The sequence below is a fragment of the Pieris napi genome, chromosome 3 (assembly GCF_905475465.1).
Source record: "Pieris napi chromosome 3, ilPieNapi1.2, whole genome shotgun sequence".
NCBI lineage: Eukaryota > Metazoa > Arthropoda > Insecta > Lepidoptera > Pieridae > Pieris > Pieris napi.
In genome coordinates this window covers 7958612-7983751 of record NC_062236.1, presented here as the reverse complement: position 1 = coordinate 7983751, position 25140 = coordinate 7958612, and the positions used below count along the sequence as shown (strand labels likewise).

Below are 25140 nucleotides of genomic sequence, written 5' to 3'. Positions count from 1 at the left end.
TAATTGTCTGTACTATTGTTTCCTCTTTATATTATATAACTAGTGAATTTTAAAAGATTGCTTCTGTAATATAATATTTCCTTTCCTAATTTGTTTACGGTATTATGCATTAAACTAGGGTTTACCCATCGTAAATAAACCTATATGAGAGACATTTCTGCCAGCATTACACTACAAAATCCATAAAATGTTTAAGATATTATGGTTTCCGCATTTTTTATTATACTTTTGCTTAAGCTTTATAATTTTAAAGATTCAGGGTGTTTCGAAATGTGTAAACATACCTAAAATAATAAAACTATATAGCCTAAGGAATTTCAGAATTGAGATTTAGCCCTAAGTATGTCAAAAACGTGTTAGATTCTGAAATACGGGAGTAGAATAGGGAGAGACAGTACCTACAAATAAAACAGTTTTTTCAGGAAACAGTGAAAAGTTTTTGGTTTGTCGTGTTTTTAGCATGACAGGCGCATTCAACAATATCATTTTTATTCATAGGAAATTTGCCCTCTAAGCTAAATAAGTTTTTAAATTGGAATCGAACCTTCGATTTGTATTTAATAAAGTGTCGTGTAATCGAAACCTGAATACCATTTCCCCCTAGTGTCGTTCCTAAGTCATTTCGTTTTGTATGTAGGGGAGGCCGGGGTTCGAAGTTCCGATTTTTGAGTAAAACGTAATATGAATGTTATAGAAAGATTAAAATCCACGATACCTGTATAAATATAATCAGAAATTATCCTTGTTTCAAATTGTAAAGTGAAATTCATTGAAATAATAATATATTTTGGCACAGGTTTTTTTTTGTAGCAAGTCGACACGGAACAACTCGCCCCACAAAGGGGCTGGTTGTTCCTTAGTTGAGGTAAGTTGTTCCGCTGTCAACTCCAATCATTAATGAGGTAATAGTAGTTATATTAGATGGAAAAGTATGTATAAAATAAATAATTTTCTGAATATTTATGAAAGCTTCATTTATAATATGAATAAAGTACAAAATTTTAATTATTACGACTTATTTTCAACTAACAGGCTTTCATGAAAACAAAACTATAAACAAAATAGTAGCAAGTATTAATAGGTATACCGAAATATATGACTCCTTTATATTAGGAGCTAACTGTTTAAATAATCTTTTAATCAAAAATACTTATTAGATGTAACCTCTGTCTGAAAATACGTTTTAGATCCAGCAATGAAATCCTTGGCACATTTTGAATTGATGCATTAAACCAGTAGTTAAAAAAACAAATAGTTGAGAACACATAAATTTTATTATTTACAAAGAACAATTTACGACAGCATAGCACATAGCTGTAGCTAAGTAATAAGTATAGTAGGAACGAGATTAAAACACATGTCAAGACCTAGGAATAGTTAAAATCAAGAGACACGTCGAAACTCTTGACACATTCATTTCTCTATATCGATTCTTCAATAAGACAGATAAACGCGTCTCTAATCATAAACTGAGCGATTGAAGCCGTCAAGTGTCAAATGTGTTGACAGTTGACAGATTTACGCTTATGAGGGTTAATGCTAATTTAATATTCCGCTACAACTTTACAATATTAACACCTTTTTACATTTAATACACTACACTTTTAATGTTATAGAGAAAGAAATAATACAGATAAAAATATCGATTACAATTTCATAATTGCACTATGAATGTATAAAGCACTTTTTGTTGTTACATGTTAAGTATTTGACAAATTATATAATGCATTAACGTTTCTAATATATATTATTACAGTAAAACAATTACTATTGAGAAATAAAAAGAAGTGTTCCTACTATTTATTCATAACAATATACTAAGTTTACCGACATAAAGAAAATTTACAATCACGTTAATAAAATAATGTTGTTTCACTTCAAAATTAAATTTCAACTAAATTTTTAACATATTTTGGTACTACAATATAAATTCATCTTGTATTCATAAAATAACAATAGCTGAAATTATAATACTGTATATATTTTAAAATTTACTAAGATGAATTTGTGTTAAAATAGTTTAAACATAAATGAATTTTGAAGTGATCCACAAAGCTAACTTAACGCTAGGAATCTGTACATTATAATATTTACAATAGGGTTAATATCTGGCATGAAAGACAAATTTTATTGCACGTATAGTAACAATGATATCCCAAAATTCATAATAAAAATACCATGCGCATGCTCATTATACACGAGCGATCCAAAATGTTCAACAATAATTTCACCTTTTCCAGCATTTATAAAGAAACCTCGACTTATCAAAAAAACACGAATTTTTAAAAATATATTTTGGAATTGAAATCTTTAGTGAAATTTGGAGCTGTCTTCTCTTATCTATTCTTTAAATATTGAAGATCATAACCAGTGTGATTAAAATCAATTTCGATTTAATTTTGAAGTTTGTATCTTCGGATAGATTTGAACCAATATAAGTTGAAAGGTAGGATAAGTTTCAGAATATCTCTCTGGAGTAATATTTTGAAGCGAGGAATGTTTTTATAAAACAAATTTTCTACATCATGGTTATATTGTATGTATGGTAAGGAGTTGTTGACGCAGTTGTTTTGTTGAAAAATACCTTTAAAACCTTCGACAAGTAATTGGTAGTTTCGTATATGGGATATCATTGATTTAAAATGGAAAACTGTTAATAAATTAAAATATATTATATTGTTGTATTGCGACGACCTTAATGCCAGATTTAATAAATAAATTAAGTATCTCTATTAAGTACTTAAATAAATCACATTTATACTCATTTGTACAGCGTCTAATTATATACATATTAAATAAAAACACTAGTTCGAAGCACATTCGATAAAGTTCTATCGACATTTAAATAGTTCGATTCGATTTTTAAAAATCGAGTAAACGCCTGTCATAGACGTCTGGCGCGATAGAACGCGCCGCCTCGTTTCATTTGGACGCATTCACAACTAAATTCGTCGCTGCCTCTTCACTGGCCCCTATGCTCATAGCTTTCTTCTTCAAAATGCCCAAGTCTGTGACATTCTCGAGGAAACTCTTGTGAGCTGAGAGGACTTTAGCGCTTTCTACATCTTTTTTCAGCTCCTCCATGTCTCGTTTCAACTTCGCTCGTCTGTTTTGGAACCATGTGATCACTTGGGCGTTGGACAGACCGAGAGAGCTGGCTATCTCATCTCGGTCGGCTGGGGATAAGTATTTTTGATATAGAAACCGCTTCTCCAGCTCAAAGATCTGATGGTTTGTGAATGCCGTTCTGGACTTTCGTTTCTTTTTCGGCTGAGGCCGCGAGTTGAAGAGGTTCAGGTGATTTGACTGTCCATCTGGAACAAGAGAAGAATGAAGATTACACACCCATCTATTATTGCTTGAGATTTTCGGGAAAGTAGATTTGTTTCCTTATAAAAACATCAATAAGATACGGCATATAAACTATATAACCATCTATCAAAGCTAACCTTTGAAAAGCTTGTAGCAGCCATGCCCACAAGTCCGTAACAACATATTTCTACGTATTTAAGGAAAAAAAGTAACGAGGTATGAAGTTAATTGAAATAAAAAGTCAACATTTTGAAAGAGCGTCACGAAATTGTCGATACTACGTCCGTGCGTATCGATTATCGAGCTCCCAACTTTATTGATTATACAGCCCTAGCTAGTAACGAGATGCCATATTGATTACACGCTGTTCGACATTTGAGCGAGGAGCACATTTTAGAAACATTTTTTAATTACAGTCTATTAATAAACCGTTGAAAATTAGTAGCTAAGTAGCAACAAGAAGTTCTTATTATGCTTGATGCAAAGGTATTATTATATATTTTTAATTTAACATTTTATTTGACAGTTTATTGATAATCCACAGATTTTTAATTAAGATAACATTTACAATTTTTAAATCAAAATTTTTCCAAAACTGATTACACCATAATATACGACGAAGATTATGTACTTAGGTGCCAAGACAATTTACTAATAATTGATTGGTTGAGGTGTGTGAGGGAATGTGTAATGTTTGAGGGTATTTGGGGTTAACTTATAATCCTATAAAGGAACAATATTTTGAACTTCTGAACCGTAAATCGTTTAATCAGTTAGACAAAAACTTTTACGCACCCATCACGGTTGCAAGAACAAAACGTGATGGTATTTTGTTTCATTTAAATAATCGTGATACAGATGGGAAACTGTTAACTCACTAAATACCTGAATTACGTAGACTTTACATTCTTTACTCTAATAAACGCTATCTGTGTTATTATCCTTTTGTTCGAAATTTAAAATACGAATGTAATTGAAACTGAGTGACAGCCAACGACAACAGAAACAAATTGGCGCGAATTGTGCCATTGCGTCAGGTGCAGACTGCACACCATGACAGATTAAGAATTTTTTACATCACAAATCCTAACGATGTCTTTGAATTTTACCTTTTTGGCAGTTTGGGTGTTTTATTCAGTCCTAATTGAGGTTCGCATTAGTTAAGGATGCGATTAGGCCGTGATTAATACGTGAATTGCCCGCGCAGCGATTCGACGCGATTTTATATAAATTGTTCTCTTTATTTCGATTTCTTTGAAATTGGACGTGACGGTGACTCAATGGAATTCTGCCTAATGTGTTTTGAAAGGTTGCATCAAACGATGTTAGAATAAAAAATAGCACCTTGTGGGTTGTGAATGTTTTATTGGCTAACCTTTAAACTCTATAATAAAATTTATTTTTTATTAAATATATTTAAGAAATAATATTAGTAAAATCAGTTATATTTTGAAAAACAAAAGAAAATAGATCGATCCAGTACTATTAAATATGTCTGCCATAACTTTTGTATGAGCGAATTGCAAGCATTGAATATTTTTTTTAATGACGCATCGCGGATACTTAGCCGCTAAGTTGTAAATACGTTTCAAAGAAATTATACATTAGCACCTCTGTATCATACAAAGGATAGGCAGTTTAACTTAACGACAACGTTAAGTTTTATTAATATGTGCGGTTCACCGCTGACATACCATTGATCTGAATAACACGAGGAAACATGCTTAATATTTCATCAATTGTTCTTTATATAAAGTAATATTCGAGCTTTCATAAATAGGCAGGGTTTAAAAGGAAGATTTATATGTATGATCTTTAAAAGAGGTTGCTTGCATCGGCTACCTATAATTCATCAATATTTTGATGGGCTTAATAATAATGTTAATAAACCGACTTATTACGCTATATAGTAATTATAATAGTACTTGTTTGACGGCCTAGTGGACAGAAAAACCATGTCTAGTTTGTTTTTACACCAAAATATAAATAAATTTTCATATGCAAAAATGTATTTCTTCCTTCTTTTCATCAATAGACAAAATATAGATAATAAACTCGCATTGAACTTTCACGAAATGAAGAACGGGTGATACAATGTTGGCACTGATTAATTTTTTAATACTTCGAACGGAATGCCCGTATGTCTTTGTGTGCTCGTTAAAATGTAGATAGCTGAGCGTATTTTTATGATACCTTTTATGACAGAGGAGTTACATTTTAGCCGTGCGGGCGCTTTATTGCAGTGTCATAGACTCGGATAATGTTTTAGTGCCTGATAACAAGATGAACGCTTTCTATAGACTATATTGTCATAGATTGGATTCATTATATTATCTATGTTACCGTAATTAAGTGTTCCCAAATACGATGAAAGCAATTCAGTCAGATTAGTAGAAGATACGTATTATAAGTAATTTTGGACTAAAGTAGGTACTATACGAGTATAGGTTGAAGTCGTGTGAGTGCTGAGACTCATTTGTTTTCCACCTAAATGGGTCTGTAACAAGACAGGATATTCAATTACGCCTCTCAAGTTGACCCTTCGTTCATAAAACACTTAACAAGATTACTACTAACAAAAGGTACTCGTACGTTTAGATGGTATGCGCAATAGTGAATATATATAGAATATATAATCGTTTTTAATCAGTAAATTTACGGTCAAAATATCAATTAATTCAACTAAATTCTAGACTCGTTAGCGAAAAAAGCGTGGCAAAATCAAGTGACGTGTGTTTCATTCATCGTTCACTTGATTGATCGGTTGATTGGTAGAAAATCGTTCGACGGTCACGGACCGATCTAGAAATAGATTTTTTATGTGCTACGTGGAGCTATTTTGAATCTTTCGTTCTTTTCGATTCCTTTTTTGAATTCTTTTGTACGACGTGTCGATGGTTGTCAGCGACAACTAAACAGTTAATTGATAGTGTTGTATATTGAATTAAAAAGTTACGTGTAGCGAAGAGGTTTTATAATGTTTTAATTAGTTGTTATTTTTTCACAGTGAAGAAGATTATAGAAGTGCATGCAATAATGATAAATTTCATATATTTTTTTACAAATATAATGAGATAAAGTTACGCTACATAAAATATGAAATGAAATAGTTTTATCCATCTGTAAGCTGTCTCAAAACAAACAAACGTGGAGTCATTATCCAAAATTAACACACACATTATTCAGTCTGTATTTTTTTCAAAATGAAGCGGTTCACATTAAAAGCGGCGTCGCGAGTGAACGGTTCGACTCCCATCACGGGCGATTACCGCCGTTTGTAGACAGACAGACAGACATGCCGGCACAATGGTCCGTAACCATTCTCTGAGCTTCTTAATTGGGGATAAGTATCCGGTTTTTTTGGTGACAGATTTGATACAAATATTGTACAGAGTTAGTGTTCGAAATTCAAACAAGATTTGACATAATCAACTTTTTTTTCACTATAGAAATGTGTCATGTATATGTGTCAACTGCTTTCTTTTTTAGCCATAAAGTTATAAAATGTTTTTTTTTTGTACATAAAATCTACAAAAAACTTTTATATTTTATGCAAACTGGCTATATATATGTACAACGCTTATTTAGTCATAATCCTCGTCGTAGATACGTGTGTAATTAGCAAATCCGTCATATTGACATAATTTATAATCGATTTTCTGTTTGTTTAATAGCTTGTACTTCCAATATTTATTCAAACAGTTTTAATGTATGTGCTGATTATTCTAGGAACTATGTTAAATGTCAATATCTATTTAGCAAGAATTTTCAACCCACGTAGGAAATATTTAATAATGTAAATAATACTAGGTTTTTTAAGCTCCATATAACCAAATTCTGATTTTATTAATACATTAATTTCATGTCAATACAAATTGAACCATATACACTTAGATGTAAGAGAACAGACTTAATGTGTCTTTATAAAACATAGATTTTGGAACAATCATATTTAACTTCCCTGAATTACTTAGAATCCCATCAAATAACTCTTCATACTGAGCTGTTTCATATACTTTCACGTATTATATCTATATATAAATCTATATAATAAGGAGTACGCAAGCCTCAATTTATTCCATATTATCTCCAAACGCATCTTTTCGAAGGAGATAAGCACATCGAATGGATTTTTAAAATCACATTGAAACGTAGACTCACACACTTACACATTTCACATACCCACACACACACCTTAACCAATAAATTATTACTAAATTGTCTTATCCTATTATTAATTATTATGTATTCCGTTTTACTTAAATATACTTATTTTTTAAATAAAAATTGTAAATATTATCTTTAAAAAAAAGCTGTGGATTGTCAATAAGCTGTTAAATGGATAAAAAATAAATAAAAACATTGAGTAGGAAAATCCCGCAAACCACATTCTCACGAGACTTGGGAGCAGGGACCTAGTTCACACAATATTCGGGAGTAGAAGTCACGTTTATTGGTTTTACGCTCGTTGACCATTGTATTACCTATTCAATTGATCCAACATTACCGCTAAAACCGCAATTTTTATCGTCAATCGATCTGGGAATTCGATTAGAAAGACTAACCTCAAACACATAATGTAGGACTAAACTTTTTAATATGTAAACGCTCTATTCTATAACACACCAAGTTTTGAAGGGTTTTATTTACATAAGTATAATAAAAATTTAAACGATCCTTTTTCATCTTTGCACACGAAATAACGGTAGAGTAAATATCATGTAGTAAAACTGTTGCGATTTGATCCATTTAAAAGAATAACTCTCAAAACTTAATAAGTCATAAAAGTAATAGAGGTGTTCCATGTGTTCACCAACATATGGAATATTTTGCTATACACCATAGACTCTATTCCCTTTTCCAGAATAAAAATATAAATACAAAAAAAAACTACACTTTTTATAATTTTTCCAAGTTTTCTCTCCAAAAAATCTTCCTCAGAATTAGAGAATAAATTGAAGAAAAATACTCGTATTGGTCCAGCCGTCTTGGACTTTTGCGATTCATTTTTATTTATATACAGCTGTTGGAATTTGAAGTGTTGCTATATAAATAATATTAACATACTAACGTAATAAGTAGGTAAGTAAAGGGGCAGGCAGATAATGGGAAATCGCTGGCGTAAAGGAAATCAGAACAGATTCATACATTATCAATGTTTACTTAATCATAAATTATTTTAAAAAAAATCGTTTACGTAATATGAACGGCCCAATACTGCATTTATGTCACACACAAGTGATATTGTCATGCCTACGCGACAATTAAATTTAGTTAATTGCACATTGTATTTATCGTGAATAAATTTATGGTCTGTGTTGCCACATAATCGTTTGTCTTGTAGGTTAATAATCGAACAAGGCTTAATTTAACGATTTATTACGTTTGTTACGAAAATTGTATAACAATATTTTCATTAGAATAATCATTATTTTTAAACTGACATTCAGTACTTTCGCTTACCTTCGAAAACGAATACATTTGCTACCGATATAATTTCGAAATCATTACTATACCTAACTGTCAAAAAAATTGTCTCTGCTAAACTGGCGACACCGGCATGCACCAAAGAGGCGCTTAAATTCTAGAGCATCCATAAATTACTAGCCCATAAATATTACAAATATTTAAAATTTCAAATTCCGAACATTCGAAATATATAAAAACAGTGCACGCGTAATGTACTCCGGCAGTTAGTGCATCGGCCGTGACAGAATAACGAGCGATGGTTATCTTAAGAAAAGCCGCTGCCGACTCCTACTAATGAATAGTTTTCATTCAACAATTAGCGCATTTGTTTTCAATGTATAATTATAGTTTACGCGTTGGCAAACTATGTGAAGTAGATTGTTAATCAACATAAGGAACTATTCGTATTGGAGTAAGGTTATTTTAAATTATACATTTTCAGCACAAACTACTTAAAGGTACCATTTTTAAACTAGATTTTTTAAATGTATTTAATAGTTCAAGATGTATATTTAAACTCAATTTTATATCGCGCAGCCCGGTAATACAACAACCACTATTTAAGCCTCGACCTGTTTAAGCTATCGCGGAATATGCTTAGTTAGTATTAAGAATATCCATAGTGCTAAATATCTGCATGATAAGCACACAACTATCACGTACCCTCACTTTCGCACTATACACACACAGCCGAATTAGGTATTACTTAGTTAAATGTATTTAATAATTTTTAGTGATTTTTGAAATGTTTGAACATTTTGTATTTAATATGTATTCCATTTTTGGCTATATCTTTAGTATAGTTTGTTATATATTAATGTAAGCTTAGGATTAAGAAATAAATAAACATTGGAAAAGGCCGCATTTGAAAATGGTCCCAATGTGATCTCCAAGTCCTTACGGCATTCTAAGATTACGCCCCTTTGAAGTGGCTGTCGGCTGATAATATTTTTTACAACCTCTTCAAGCCCAAGTAGTCACAACAAACCATTTGAATCCATTTTAAGAGCACTTGAAGGATTTTATGTTTTATTTACTGCCTCCCGCTCGTTTGTGGCTCTGTTTTAAGTAATATTGGTGCCTAATTAATTAGTGTAATTGATGTTTCGTATAAATCTTAGTAACCATCATTCTATAACTGTCAAATTGTAATGCGAAATTAAGTTAATAATTGTTATATACCTTCATTACAAACCTTATTAATAACCAGTTTTTATCCTAAATTGAACGGTGAAGAAATCTTTAATTGTGTATGTGAAGCAATAATAATAATAATTAATTATTATTGCTTACAAAAATGTTATTGTGGTACATCGAAAGTTCGCATATTCTGTCACACATAATGGCGAGCAAATTTGTCTTAAAAGGAATTTTACATTTTACATTATGTCATATCAATTAGTAAATTATTATATTATTTGTCGTGATAAAATATCACATTATCAAACTAATATCATGTATAGAATAATATTTTTTTCCAAAAGTAGTACATTAAGTCGATTTTTAAAAAGTGGTTGTGGTTGTGTTATGGTTTTTTGTTTGACTTGTTTATAATATTATTTTTATTTAAACACAAATTCCGCGAACTTCGTTGCGCCTTAATATGATTACTTAGCCTACCATTTTAATAGCTACATGTGAAACATGTCCATATAACTCCTCAGAGTTCAAGGAATAAATTTAAAAAAAAATACTCGATTTGGTCTAGCGGTTTGAGCTTAGCAACATATTTTGCCATTAATTTTTATTTATATAGATTAGCTAACTTAATCATGTACTTGGAGTTAAACATTTCCTAATACCTTCACATTTTATTTGCACCATCTGATAGGAAACAAAAATACCTGTACGTAATCGCCCCATTGTTACACACGCGTAAGAACAACACTTAGTTTATTTACTCTTATAATTAAAATTACATTGTACTATAACTCTGGAAATACCTCTACAGTTTCTTGAATAATTAGGAAAGACAATTATTATAAAGAGTTGAAATAATTACTTTAAAATTACCTCCTTATCAAGTAACAAACAATTATACAAGTCACGAATAAAACATAAAATATTGCTGATTGAATATTTATGTCTTTTTTAATTAACTCACAATACTAAAATACGTTTAAATCGTGGATTTGTATTTAGCAAAACAACCAATTTTAAATTTTGATTTGCAGTTACTTCAAATGCCATAGAGTGTATAATCCAGTGTTTCCCAACGTTTTTTGCCCCAAGCCTCATCTTAATTTTTCTAAAATTCTTATGGCCCCCATATGTTACATACCTACAAAATTTTAAATATTAAAAAAAAATGTTCTCTTGAGAAACTAAAATGATAGGATTGAGGAAGAAATCACTAGGAAGTTGTTAACGAAACATAGTAAATACATTTTCAAAACATATAATGTAAAGCTGGAATTATGGAATAACCCCCTTAACAATCAAATCGCTCCCTTGAGGGACGTTGGAAAGCACTGTTATAATTGCAATATACAGAACACATCCATGCATAAATTAAAAAGATGCAGATGATTCCATTCCTCGTATTCATAAAAACTTTTTGGATAATCACACATTAAAAAAAAACTGGCAGCATACACAAAGACAACGTCACTTTTTAGAAGAAGAAAAATATAGATAGCAAACTAATAAAATTGGTAGCAGTTAATAAATCACGGGAGAGCAATAATGTGGGCTGCGGGATCCCTAGGGACACCCCAAAGGTACACTTCCTTTTGTCACCTAATTGCCTAAATTGTTATTAGCGGGAATAAAGACATATGACTATTTATAGAGTGGATGAAAGATGCTCTTTTAATAGTGTCGTTACGGTAGGAGAATGACAAATGCGAGCGTCTGAAGTCAACAGAATAGTTGTTAATAATACCGGTTATTTTTGGCTTTCGATTTCTTTAGACTTTACAAATTTATTTTGTATCTATGTTTTGAAATAGAACCGGAATGATAGAACTAAGTAAAACAATATTATTATTGGTATAATTTATTTAAAGACTTAATCATGTATCGTAATATACAATAGAAATATGCGTTATATAATATATAAAATATGTAAATGTAAATAATAATAAAATAAGCTAACAGACTTCAGATAAACCACTTCTGATAGTTTCCTTTATACACTATTGAGATTTCTCTACCACCTACACCTAGTTGAGGTATTCAATCATAAATGATATTTAATAATCCGCAGTAAAACGTTTAAATAAACGACAAATACATCGTCGCCTAATAAAATATCCGATTTTGTGTGCGGTCTTAGGAAGTGTTACCATGTGTACCAAAACATAACGCCCCGCTGACAGATTTAAAAGTGAATTCGTTTACAAAAACTACGCTTTTATTTGTAAACGAATTTAATGAGCTAATGGGATGTTGTTCACAATAGATGTCTTCATTTTGTTAGTTCATTTCTATAACATGAGCCAAAACAACTCATAATAATATCGGCGTCACTAGTCATTTTGCATTATATTCATTACTATATATATTCTGTTTGTATGACATTTATTGTTTTTTGTGTCTAATTATTTACTAATTAATGTTTTTTTATAAATTGTTGTACAATAACAGGGACGGAAATTATAAATTAGTATAAAACTAGTTTCTTTTTAGATACACGCATAATATAGTGTGTTCTAAATACATTATATTAATTTTATAAAATTGATGAGGGTGATGCCAAATATTTTTACACGGCCGATCGACACATTTTTTGATAGTCATTGTTGAGATTCTTTCGGGTTACGTGTTCTCGTGCATCTAGCATTTTTTATTTGGATAATATATATATATATATATATATATATATATATATATTATCCAAATATTTAAAATTATTAATAAAAATTAACAAAAATTATTAATAATTTTATAGTGAGTGTTTAGTGCGTGTTTAAGAACTATTATGAGGCAAGGTATCAATCATCATCAGTCTAACCTCTTTTTGTGCCCAAACTAAAACTAATCCAAATCCTTACGGCTGACAATATTGTGTGCCTATCTTCCTGTAAGGAGACATTAACGAGGTATGTACTCAGGACTTATTATTTTAATATGAATTGTGTATCGACGGCCACCGAATCGTTCTTTGTGGTACATGATTTTAAATAAATTATAGTTTATTATATATGTTAAATACAGGAAGAGTAACACCATATAATACTTTAAAGAACTTTTTATTAGAATTCCAGTATTTCCACTGCAGTTTTTTCTAATGAAATATTGGCCACACTCGAGCAAATTGCTTGTCAGTGCGACGCATTATGTCATGTGTCATGTTGACAGATATATTTAACGCCAGGGTGGCATTTTACTGTGTGGCATTTTTAGAAAAAAAAACTAAAATCATTGAACATCAAAGTAGAAATTTAGTAAGTGAAAATGCAATTTTTTACCTCCCTGGCTTAGTGGTTAGTACAGGTATAGTATTGTCTTTGATTAACATAACCTTTACACATTTAAAGAAAAACGCTTTTACCGGATTAAAGTTATGTATTATTATAAATTTACAATAATTTGACATAATTTTAAATTTATCCGACGTTTCGCGTGCTTTACAGCGTGCGTGGTCACGGTGACTGAAGACAAAAGTATTGAATGTCAAAAAGTATCACAGCTGCAGAGAAAGTTGCATTATCTGTATTTATTTCCCCGGAGTTGGTATCGACTAAATGGTAAAAGCGTTTTTCTTTAGTACAGGTATACTAGGTCGTGGATTCGAATCTCGGTAAAACCAATTTCGAATAGGCACACAAGTTTGATGACCTTAAACACGGTTATACTAGTTACTTGCATTTCTAAATCTAATTTTGCAACTTCCAACATAATCCACAATATTAAACAAATAAAGACTCATAACACTCAATAATTGGTCAGTAGCTTAGCTTAAATTCACGTAAGCTATTACCGGAGAAAGAAATAAAAAAGCTAAACTTTCCTAATACCAGCCAATATTTCATTTAGCCCTGAGGGATTGAACGTTAGCTAATTTCGTCCCCCGCAATTTGTTACATGCCTGGCTAATTGAGACGTATGTCCGCTCTATGATATTAACATTAAGACAATGATCATTTAATGGTATATTATACGGACAAATTGATGACTTCTGTGTATCAAATATTCAACCTACTTTAATCTCGACTGGTCATGCAATAAACATCATATTATTCGGTTGAGTACAAATTACACGTCTTAATAATTTGTTCATTTATAATTTAAATTTAGGAAATTTCATATATGACTGATTACAAAAAAATTGTTGATTTAAAACGCGATACATTAAAACAATTACTCAAAATAGTATATGTTGATGCAAGTATCCGATTTCAATAAAATGGCGCCAATTTTGTGTCAAAGCCGCGCTTTGGGAAAACAGCGGGAAACAATCGATGCGGTGTGGGCTGCAATATAAACGTCAACGACGATTTAGATTTATTCCCTTTTAGCGATTTATCTCGCAGACTTTGATTCACGCTATCAGTGATCGTGATTATAATCTATGGTAGAGGGAAGCGTACAGTTTGTAAATAAAAAAAGAACATTGACAGGTCGTGACGTGCATAAACTACAAATCTGACAGAAAAGCGCGGATACAAATTAGTATTATTTTGATTATTGGCATTCTCTTGTTTCGGAACCCAGCCTTTTTTGAGTCTAAGGAAAGTTACTATTAATTAATTTTAGGGTCTTGTAAAGTAATATATTAAACATGTACAAAGCCTAAAAAAAAGGTATTGTTTTAATAATTGGGATTTTCCTTCTGAAAAAGTCATCTAACAGGTCATCTTCACTCAAGTCACGTAATCAAACGTTTTGGTATCCCTTTAGCAAACAAATGCGATACCAGCTTAGGGTGACGATTTAAAAGGATACCGGGTACTTCAATCGTATTCCATTTGTAACAATTACTTGCTCAGACAGATGTAATTGGAATTTACAAGGGAAACGTTACGTAATCTTGTAGGGAAATGGGGTTTGTATTCAAATTGTTTGATCGGTTTTAATAGTATTCGTGGTGTCATATTGTACACAATACACAAATATTTATTAGTTGAAGTAATCTATAGATTTTAATGTTCTGAAAAAAGCTTTAATATCTGTAATAAAAAGGTTTTACCACTATTAAAATATATTTTTTAAAATAAGAAAACACTGATTCCAAATTTGAAATTGGAACGAATCATGGACGAATGAATTTAAATTTAGAATAACATTCGGATAATTGTACGTAAGTTAAAATGAGACAGCTCTTTGCTAACTTCAAGAATTTGTTAGCGAACGTTAAGGGTCGGGGTATGGGGTATGGGGGTTGTCACTATCGGGGCGTTTTCCATTTCACGCTCCGTTCAACACTGATGACACCGCATTCCTACGACCAAATGGCTCGACAAATGAACAGAGGGCGCTGCAGGACACGCCCCAACACGTCATAACTGTCTCTTCGAGTGTAGGGACGAAATTGATTTGAGGACATTGAGACGGTAAAGCCACAATGGTCATTTGGCTTAACTTGCCATGGTACTAAAGAAACTAGGAGTTACCTAAACCTTATATAAACAGTAAAAAAACATTGCGTACGAGTAACTTCCGACGATCAAAATCTATATATATATAATGAAAATGGTCTTCGTTTGAGGCTCAATCACGCCTAAACCACTGATCGTATCGACATGAAACTACCACCATGCGAAATTTTTCCTAGATGGTTTATGGCTATTTATTAATTAAATTCCAACGTTCCTTCATTTTTTTATTGCTGTTTTACTTTTATGAAAATTTATCCATACGGACTTCACCGCGGAAACATTCGGGGAGGCTTCCTAGAACCTCTAAACGTAAATATTTCAAATATTTCAATTTTCTTAGCGGGAAGTTAAAAAGAAGAATAATAAAAATATGAAAAAAAATAAAATAATGAAACATAAAATTTATTTTAATTCGTCCAGCAAAGCGGGCGCGAAACGGCTAGTAAAGCATATATGTAAAATGTTATCAAACAAATAGCTCATACATTTTGCCGCCGTCGGCTAGATTATTAGGTGCCCTGAATGTATACAGTATAATGGTAAGATATATATCAATATACAAGGCTACATACATTCAAATTATTGTTTACTTTACCTCTTTAAGCACCTGTAATACGCAATGTATTTGTGTATCAAGCATAGTGTGAAAAACTTTATCATATGGCCTCCAACTGTGGGGCAGCGCAAGTGATACCAAACATAAATATACTCCAGCGACAACAGAACAAGATCCTAAGAGCAATTGCAAAAGTACATACATAACCAACAACGAAGTTCACGAACACTTTTAAATGTGAACTATCAAAGAGGAAATCCGGAGACTGGCAGCTAAATACAAAGAGCGGTTAACCCGTCACCCTAACGAACTTGCTTGCCATCTCTCCATAAAACAGTATGTGAGACGACTCAAACGTCACCATATTCTAGAGCTAGAAGACAAGCTCTAGGTAGAAGATGAGTAGATGCTTCCAATGGTAACCCCCCACATGACAGCACCACAGAACAGATTCGCTCATAGCCTTAGGGCTGATTGCTTACCCGCAGAAAAAAAATTAGGTTTTATTTACTGGTTTGATTACTATGGAAAAGCACATATCGCCTGTGCTTATAATGAAATATGAAAAATAGGGATAAAACTGTCTGCCTCATACAGATAAACAAATGTCTTAAGTACAGTGTTCCTATGTATTTGTAGCGGCGTCAGCTATGAATATTTACATAATTTATTGTTATAAAATATTCCGTAAATGGAAACGTATTTGCAAAGCTAACACGTAAATCATCGCATGTAATTGTGTACCCAATTATTAATACAAAATAACAGACCAGAGACAATTACCTCTACAATGTTGTGAGTAACAAATTGTGCTATTAGTCAGGTTAGATAGCATTTCGTTCGTTAATTATTACTTTGTAAATTATATTGCACTTAAACAGACACCTGTAATCAAATATTATTATAAATGTACTTCCACTATTGTGAAACAGCATTTTTGAAAACCGTTGTAATCTTGAAATGTGGCTAAATATAATTTAATCGGCATATAGGTACCTAAACAAATGATTGTATCGAGAATCATATGCTTTTTGTTATAAAAAATAAAACAAAAATAAAATAAAGATTTTTGTGGTGTTTCAGTATGAAATGCAATGAATTGTCTACTATTTACACATATTACAATTAATACACATACACACACACATATTAATTTGAAATTATAAAATTGTCCGCTAGTGCTTTCACAGCAACGCTTTTGAATAACGTCAAATCCCGACGCCTGTTTATTATTTGACATCTATGGACCAAAAACAAAGAAGACAGTCTCTATGCCAATCACAAACAACAAGAGCGCTGGTCTTCAAATGCATTCTAAATTTAAATTATCCATAGAGTTATTCCGCGTTTTATAAAATGGATTGCAGCCTACCATAAAGCTAATATCAGATACATATATTTGCATAAAACACGTTCCTTTCCATAACTCTGAAGTGTTTAATCATATCAGATGTAATATGAAATCGTATAAACAATGCCTGCGCATTTGCATATTATGTTCTTGGAGCCATACTTATCTTGAATTTTATGTTACGTATCACCTTCTACTAATAATTTAAAATAACACGGAATATATTCACAGGATAACGGTTATTTTAATCACTGGACCTACAAATTTTGTATATCCAAAATAGGTAGTATTTGCTAGGATTCTAGATGGGAGGACTAGGATTATAGAAAGCTTTCTTTATTTTATAATTTATTCGCGCGTATTGATGGCTTGTATTTTGAATATAGAACTTGGACTTGCCTAATTATTCATTGCTAAAGTTAACGTCATAATTATATAGATAGATATTCTAAGGATGACTTAAGTTTAAGCTTGCTAGTTGCTATACGGAAGATTCCTGAGAAATACTCAACATCCGTTGTCAATGGTACATCTATACACTATGGTATATAAAAACAGAATCGAAACGCATCAAAACCCGAGCATATCAAATAATGGAAAAAGAAAATGGTTCCATTTTCAAATGACTACCTTCCACCTGCGCGTCACGGGATTTGTCGCGGGCTGCGCCCCGTCGGGATTCTAATCGATTAGTCTGTATCGGTATTATAATCGATAGTATTCGATTTATTCAAATTGTATGTAAAAACGATTCATATTACTGAAGACAGCTTTTTACGCTTTCTGTTTTTTCAGGGGTGGTTTTTATCTGTGCACTGTGTGTTATCGGTGCACACAAAAAATAGTTAATAACAATTTTGGTATATTTAAGTTTGATTTAAAGTTTCTTTTTATTATATAATATTTTCCAGGTTCGAACAACCTTAATTTGATATCTATAGCGCTCAATTCTTCTGAATACACCATGCAAACTAATTTAAAAGAAACATTTTAATTTGAAGTCCTTCAATTCAACTTTGTCAAGTAACGACCTAAATATGGAGTTACAGAAGCTATTGTATCACATTAAGACGTAAATTTAAGTAGCAAAGTAGTTACTCTAAAGTATAACCGACAAAAAGCAAATCGATGTATAATGAACAAGTTCTCAGAACTATGAGGCACGCGCAGTGGAGTAATAGTTACCGAGGTGTTTTTATTCGTTCCTTTGTAAGACAGTTGTCATATGCACGGCACCATATCTAATCTATACGCAAATGCATACTAATATACGTTTGCGATCGAAATTCTAAAGAACTCCTCGTTCTGATACGTTAAGGAAAAATTTCTAGTATCTTGACGTACGCACAATTGTACATATAGGAATTTCGTTTAAAAAATCCAGGCGCATCTCCGATTACACGCCTAAGAAAAATGGTGCTGTAGCGATGATAACATTATTAAAAAAAATAAAGCGTTACAACCTTTTTAGGTCTGGGCCTCAGATTTCAGTATCTGTTTCACGATTATTTGTCAATATAATAGGTGATCAGTCTCCTGTGCTTGACCATCGACCATCGACTTTTTGGGTCTAAAGAAAGACGGTTTCCTCACGATACTTTTCCTTCACCGTTCGAGCAAATGTTAAATGCGCAAATAGAAAGAAAGTCCAGCCTGGGATCGAACCTACGGCCTCAGGGATGTGAGTCACACGAAGCCACTAGGCCAACACTGCCCTGCTGTTTGTTTTAAAGCTTTTATGATTAATCTAATATCTATAAAGCTTTATTCGTAAATGGAGCCTAAATAACTAGATTAAATCTAAGAAAACTGAGATAATTTATGAGACAGAGAGACATAAATCTTCTGCAATCTGATCTCAGATCTTAGACAGATTTAGCTTCTGCAATCAGCAATAGACCGTTATGTTTAATTAGTATGTGTGATTCTCCCGCGGGGATTTGCATTTTAAAGATCTAAATAATATGTAGTTAACGAACGAAATTTTGATGATACATTATATTAACACGAAATTATAGGACGAGAGAAAAAAGGTTGAGTTGTTGACAACAAGTATTAAGGCCCATTTACATGATGCCATTTTCTTGTACATACCAGAGCAATAATTGAATGCAATAGATGAAGCGCAATAATTGCCGTTCAAGAATTGTATGCAACTGTTTACACTTGAAAACTTGAATGCAATTATTGTATTCAAGTATTGACAAGGAAATAATTGCACATGCCTTTTGTTTACACCAATGCAACTATTTTAAGGAGATTATTGCTTTCAAGTTTAGACTTGTCTAAACACAGGCTTGTACGTGCGTAATGCGTATACCATTTAATGGCGCTTTCGTGCAAGTATTGCACGTATTTGCATTGACAAATTTTTCATTCAAGTCTTAAATATTTTAGAAGAGTGTTGGAGTTTGAATATGTAAATATTAATGTAATAAAGCCAGGCAACACTTGTCACATGTAAAGAAAAAGTTTTAGTTTAGAATATAAAGAATACCTGTTTGAATTTTATATAAAAAGATAGTTTCTTGTACTTCTTTGTTTTTTGTTTTTAGTACTTCTATTCTAGACGCGGATAGTGTAATATCTTTGGCTCTTTATAAACATAAATTGTTGTTTTTTAAAATAGACCCTCACCACCAGAGCTCAGTATTTTTAAAAGATTAGAACCATTTAACAGAGAGGTATGAATATGAGTAAAAAGGTGTTTAAATTCGAACTGAATTAATAAAGTTCTTTGAGATTTATCGCAGTCATGAGTGTTTATGGGATACCGAAAATGTAAATTATAAGAACCAATGTACGTAATGCTTTCGTTCACAGGAATTTGTAGTTGACGGTTTCGGACCGAAGGAAATAACAAACAAAATAAAAAATTTAAATTAATTTAATTTAACACGTTCGTTGCATTACGAGATCTATCAGCCCTGCGATTCTGTAACTCACTTTTCGAACTCACACAGCGGTTTTCGCATCGGCGGTCGCTCTCAAATCAGTCGTGAAGCAGTCATTTTATGATTTGGCATTCTGATAAACAATAAACTACAAGCTCCCACCTTTTCAGAATGCCAAATCATAAAATGACTGCTTCACGACTGATTTGAGAGCGACCGCCGATGCGAAAACCGCTGTGTGAGTTCGAAAAGTGAGTTACAGAATCGCAGGGCTGATCTCTTGCAGGACTTTTATATTGTGCCTTGAACATAATCGTGTTTTTTCACTCCTTGCGGGAGGATCTAACTTGTAAAGTTCTTTAAGGATGAGCAGGACAAATATACATACCTATTTGCTTCCTACTAAAAGCTAATTTCAAGGACATTAAAAAATAAATTAGAGATGGATTAGGTCCCTAACGCACAGTACTGTAATTGTTTTAGCTCCTTGCGTTAGGAGATATGTCGGTACTCGTGAAATCGTACGCCTCGTAGACGCACGTTTTGGAAATAACACTCGCGTATATACCAGCGTGTTGATTATTTTTGATAAACAATGAGTGATTTTAAAAGAAAAAAGTGTAAAAAATCTATTTTATTGGTGAAAATCAACGCCGGATTATACTGCTGCATCGTCCAGTAAAATATTTGTTTTGGAAAATGTTCAAATTTGCCCCCCATTGACTAATAATGACAGTGATTCTGATTATGAAATATTTAACGATTAACCTTTTTCGTTGGAGCACAAGCAGTTAAACAGCACTGATGCTTCTAAAAAACTAAACGAATTGTTACCATTTGCGCGTAATGTGCAAGCAATCAATGAGCTTACCATGTTTTAATGAAAAACACTTTGCATAATTAATAAAACTTTTAGAATCGATAACTGAGATATTATTTTATTCCCATCACTACTTACTACACATATTGAACTATCTTCGGTTGCGGTACGAGATACAATCGATATCTAATATTTTTTTGGTATTTGTAGTTTATTCTAGTGTCGTAACTGCGTGCGAACCTAGCAAAATATAAAGCAATTAGCTATCTTTCACCCACAAAAACTTCAAAATATATGTCATTGTTTTTTTGGAAGATATAAATTATTTTCAAAAGTGTATTTTTAGGAGACTGATAAGGTCTCATACGCACCAAGGGATAGGCTTGTTACGAGATCTTTTAGGTCTCCAAAGCACCAGCTGAAAGTTCTTTAAAAATGATGGCGCAGTGAACGTGTTAACACACCCTCAATCACTGTACTCATGTTTGCAAATGAAGAGGTAATTGCGTACAAGAATTGCGTAAGAAATTATTGTACGTGCTGTTTACATCAATGATAGTTTTGAAAGGAAACTTTTCCCATTGATCAAGAATGTTACGTTTTGTTTAGACCATGCAACTCATTTATTGCGTCGACATAATTGTATGCTACAGGCAAGAAAATGGCATCATGTAAATGGGCCTTTAAACAACCATGTTTTATAGATTTTTAAATATGGAATTAAATTATGGAAGTCAAAACAGCAATCTTTCAAACTTTAGGTATGCGTGGAATTAAAAGTAGAGAATTTATCATTGTTTTTTATTTTTAGTGTGCCAGTGATATCTTGCATCTTGTCTATAATACCTATTGTTGTCTATTTTGATACCTATATTAGTAAGTTATGGGTGGATATTTTTCTATATATATTCGTTTGTTTTATTGTAAAACAAAATTCCTAACTAAACCCAACGAGTCAGCCAATAATTAAAACCTAGAGCTTCTTTAAAATTTAATTACTATTATTGATTAAAATGTTTGTTCTATTACTAATTCTTTGTTGTTTTTTTTAAACGACTCACGAAAAAACGTTGTAGTGCGTTTGAAAGTTATATTTTTTTTAGATATTTATCAACACTTTCCACCGTCAGTATTGATTTTTCATATACAATCATTTGCGTATTTATTTTGAAAAATCATAGGCTCACCGCCTTGCTTGTATATGTTTGCGCCCTTTTATTATTGATTTAAGCGTGACTTTTTATAGCTTGCAGGTGCATTCACAAGTGTTTAGTATCTCGAATTAAATCATACGACCCGATGAACTTAGGCCGGGGCGGGTTAAGATGTAAGAAGAGACTACTAGGACTCTGAACGCTATAGTACGAGTAGTAGATTGATTTGCTCCAGTTCAAACAATTTGTATGACTCAATACTTGGCGATTAAAAAGAGTGGCGGAAAGTTTCTTGCCAGTTCTTCTTACCCGATCTATGCCCTTGACTTGCGAACTGGTAGTAAATGTAAATTTACAATTAATATAACTTCTTTCTGACAATTCATAAGTGTACTTGTTTACCTACATGAATAAAGATATTTTGAGTTAGGTTTAATGAAGATTGAGACTGTCTAACCAAAAAGTATTTACTACAAGTAAAGGTTAGCATAACTAAATATTTTTGTAAACAAACTATTAAACCTAAACTAAGTTTGATTAACCTTCGTTCTTTACAAAGACATATCATTGCATGTGGAGGTATTTATATTAATTCTTAACCGATTTAATACTGTATTTAAGCTTAGTCAAATAAAATAAAAATATCAATTTAACGCTCCAAGTGAGAACAGTAGTGACAATTTATTGATATAAAGTTGCAACCCCGAGTTATCTGCCCGACCGCGTCGGGACAATCGCGGCTTTGTGACGGCAACACTTTGTTATTTTGTCATTTTACGAACCACTACGCGCGTTATTGAATTTATTCTTTTTAAACGTCACATTTTACGATAGAATATAAATAGTTTTATCTATATATGAAATATTTTAGAAACGATATACTACGTACTGTTAAAGTATTTTTAAAGCACAAAAACAATCTAAAACTACCGACATCTTATATAAATGTGCAATAATAGTAGTTACACAATACACTTACTCACAGGTCTAGTGGTTAGTACCCCTGACTGCAAATCCATGGGTCCCGGGTTCAATCCCCGGCTGAGACAAACATCGATGTGATGAGCATTTGGTGTTGTGCTTAGGTGTTCAAATATGTATTTATATGTCTATCTATCTATAATATGTATGTATATCCGTTGCCTAGTACCCATAACACAAGCTTCACCAGTTTAGCATGGGACTAAGTCAATTGGTGTGAATTGTCAAAAAAATAAAAAATAAAAACTTAAGGGTAAGGGTAAATAAAAACTTCACAATGTACGGATAAGTTCTACATAAGTTCCAAATTAGCTATTTATTACTTATTGGTAGGATAAACACTATTGTTGCGTTTCACGACTGTCAGATAGCGCTATTCGTCACATAAAGTCCATCATAAGCTATGAGTCCGATGAATGTCAAATAGCACAATTTATCTTACAAATAATTTATGTATTGCATAGCTATTTGGTACTTTATCCAAACATTGTGAAACAGACCCTTAAAGTCATAAAGGATATTATATCGTAAATCTATTGCCACAGAGAAGACCTACTTTACAACGTTAAAAACTCAAAAATCAAGATGTTTAGTAGAAAACTAAAAACAATATTATGCCTAATGACACAAAATCTTGTATTAACATTATGTCAAATTAAACTGTACAAATGCACAATCTGTTGTTGCCGCATCGAATCGCCCTCAGAACATTAGTTTCGGCATTAGCGAAGATTAGGCCTTTGCCTTCGCCGCCTGCCCTTTGCTGTTTTAGTTAATTGTTAACAGTGTCACCCTTTGCTGTTTTAAGATTATCAATTTAAATTGTGTATATTGAATGTGGTGAATTACGTGTTTGTAAACGCAGTTATACTGAGTAAATACTGTTAAAATAAGGTTTGGTAGGTTTGTGGGTAGGACAAAAAGTTTGTGAGTTATAAATTAAAGAACTAATAAAAATACCTGTTACTTATAGAATAGTTAAGCGCTTTACCTAGTTTGTAGGATTAATATATTTAACTAGTGTTCGAAATACATTAAATTAATTTTATAAAATTGATGAGGGTGATGCCAAATATTTACGCACGGCCGATCGACACATTTTTTGATAGTCATTGTTGAGATTCTTTCGGGTTACGTGTTCTCGTGCATCTAGCATTTTTTATTTGGATAATACATATATACTATTTATTAATTATAGTTGATTATAGATACGTCCACTATTTATAATTTTATAGTAAGTGCGTGTTTATGAACTATTGTGAGGCAAGATATCAATCATCATCAGTCTAACCACTTTTTGTGCCCAAACTAAAACTAATCCAAATCCTTACGGCTGATAATATTGTGTGCCTATCTTCCTGTAAGGAGACATTAACGAGGTATGTACTCAGGACTTATTATTTTAATATGAATTGTGTATCGACGGCCACCGAACCGTTCTTTGTGGTACAACCAGGTTACAATATAATATATAGGTACAAATATTCTACTATGCGCTGTATGAATAGGTCCGTGAACGTGAAATGAAATGTCGTTTTCAAAGAAGTGTACTGTAAAACTATATCTGTCGTTAAAAGCCAGGAACACTGTTTGCCTAGTGGCTTCAGCGTACGACTCTCATCCCTGATATGGCAGCTTCGATCCACGACCAAAGAACTTTATGCCCATGCGCGCATTCAAAGCTCATGCGGTGAAGGAAAACATCGCGAGGAAACCAGCATGCTTTAGAGGCATGATCAGACAGAAGGCTGATCACCTACTTGCCTATTATAAGAAACAAGGACCTAAAAGGTTGTAGCGCTGTTGTTTTCGTCAATTACTGCAATTTTATTGGCTTACAACAAACAAAATGTGTATATGTTAACGTAAAATTGTAAATACCGTTAGATTGTAATCTATCTCGCGAGATTATAAACTGTCGAAAGATTGTGAACTCAAGGTACTGCTTACAATTTAACGTATTAAAGAAAAAACTGTTTAACCGGATTGAAGTTATGTATTATTATAAATCAGCGCGCGAGGTGCTTACCGTTTCACAATTTGACGATTTCACTTCGATAG

At 32.3% G+C, this 25140-nt stretch overlaps 1 protein-coding gene across 1 annotated transcript in view; it reads right to left on the bottom strand.

The window, feature by feature from the left end:
• Positions 1-2372: 2372 nt before the first annotated feature.
• LOC125063779 (homeobox protein BarH-like 1b) overlaps positions 2373-25140 on the bottom strand; it is a 55912-nt gene continuing 33144 nt past the window's right edge. Inside the window, exon 2 of the mRNA XM_047670398.1 lies at positions 2373-3314. Within this exon, the coding sequence (XP_047526354.1) occupies positions 2923-3314 (392 nt within the window). The 3' untranslated portion in view covers positions 2373-2922. The remainder of the gene's footprint in view (positions 3315-25140) is intronic.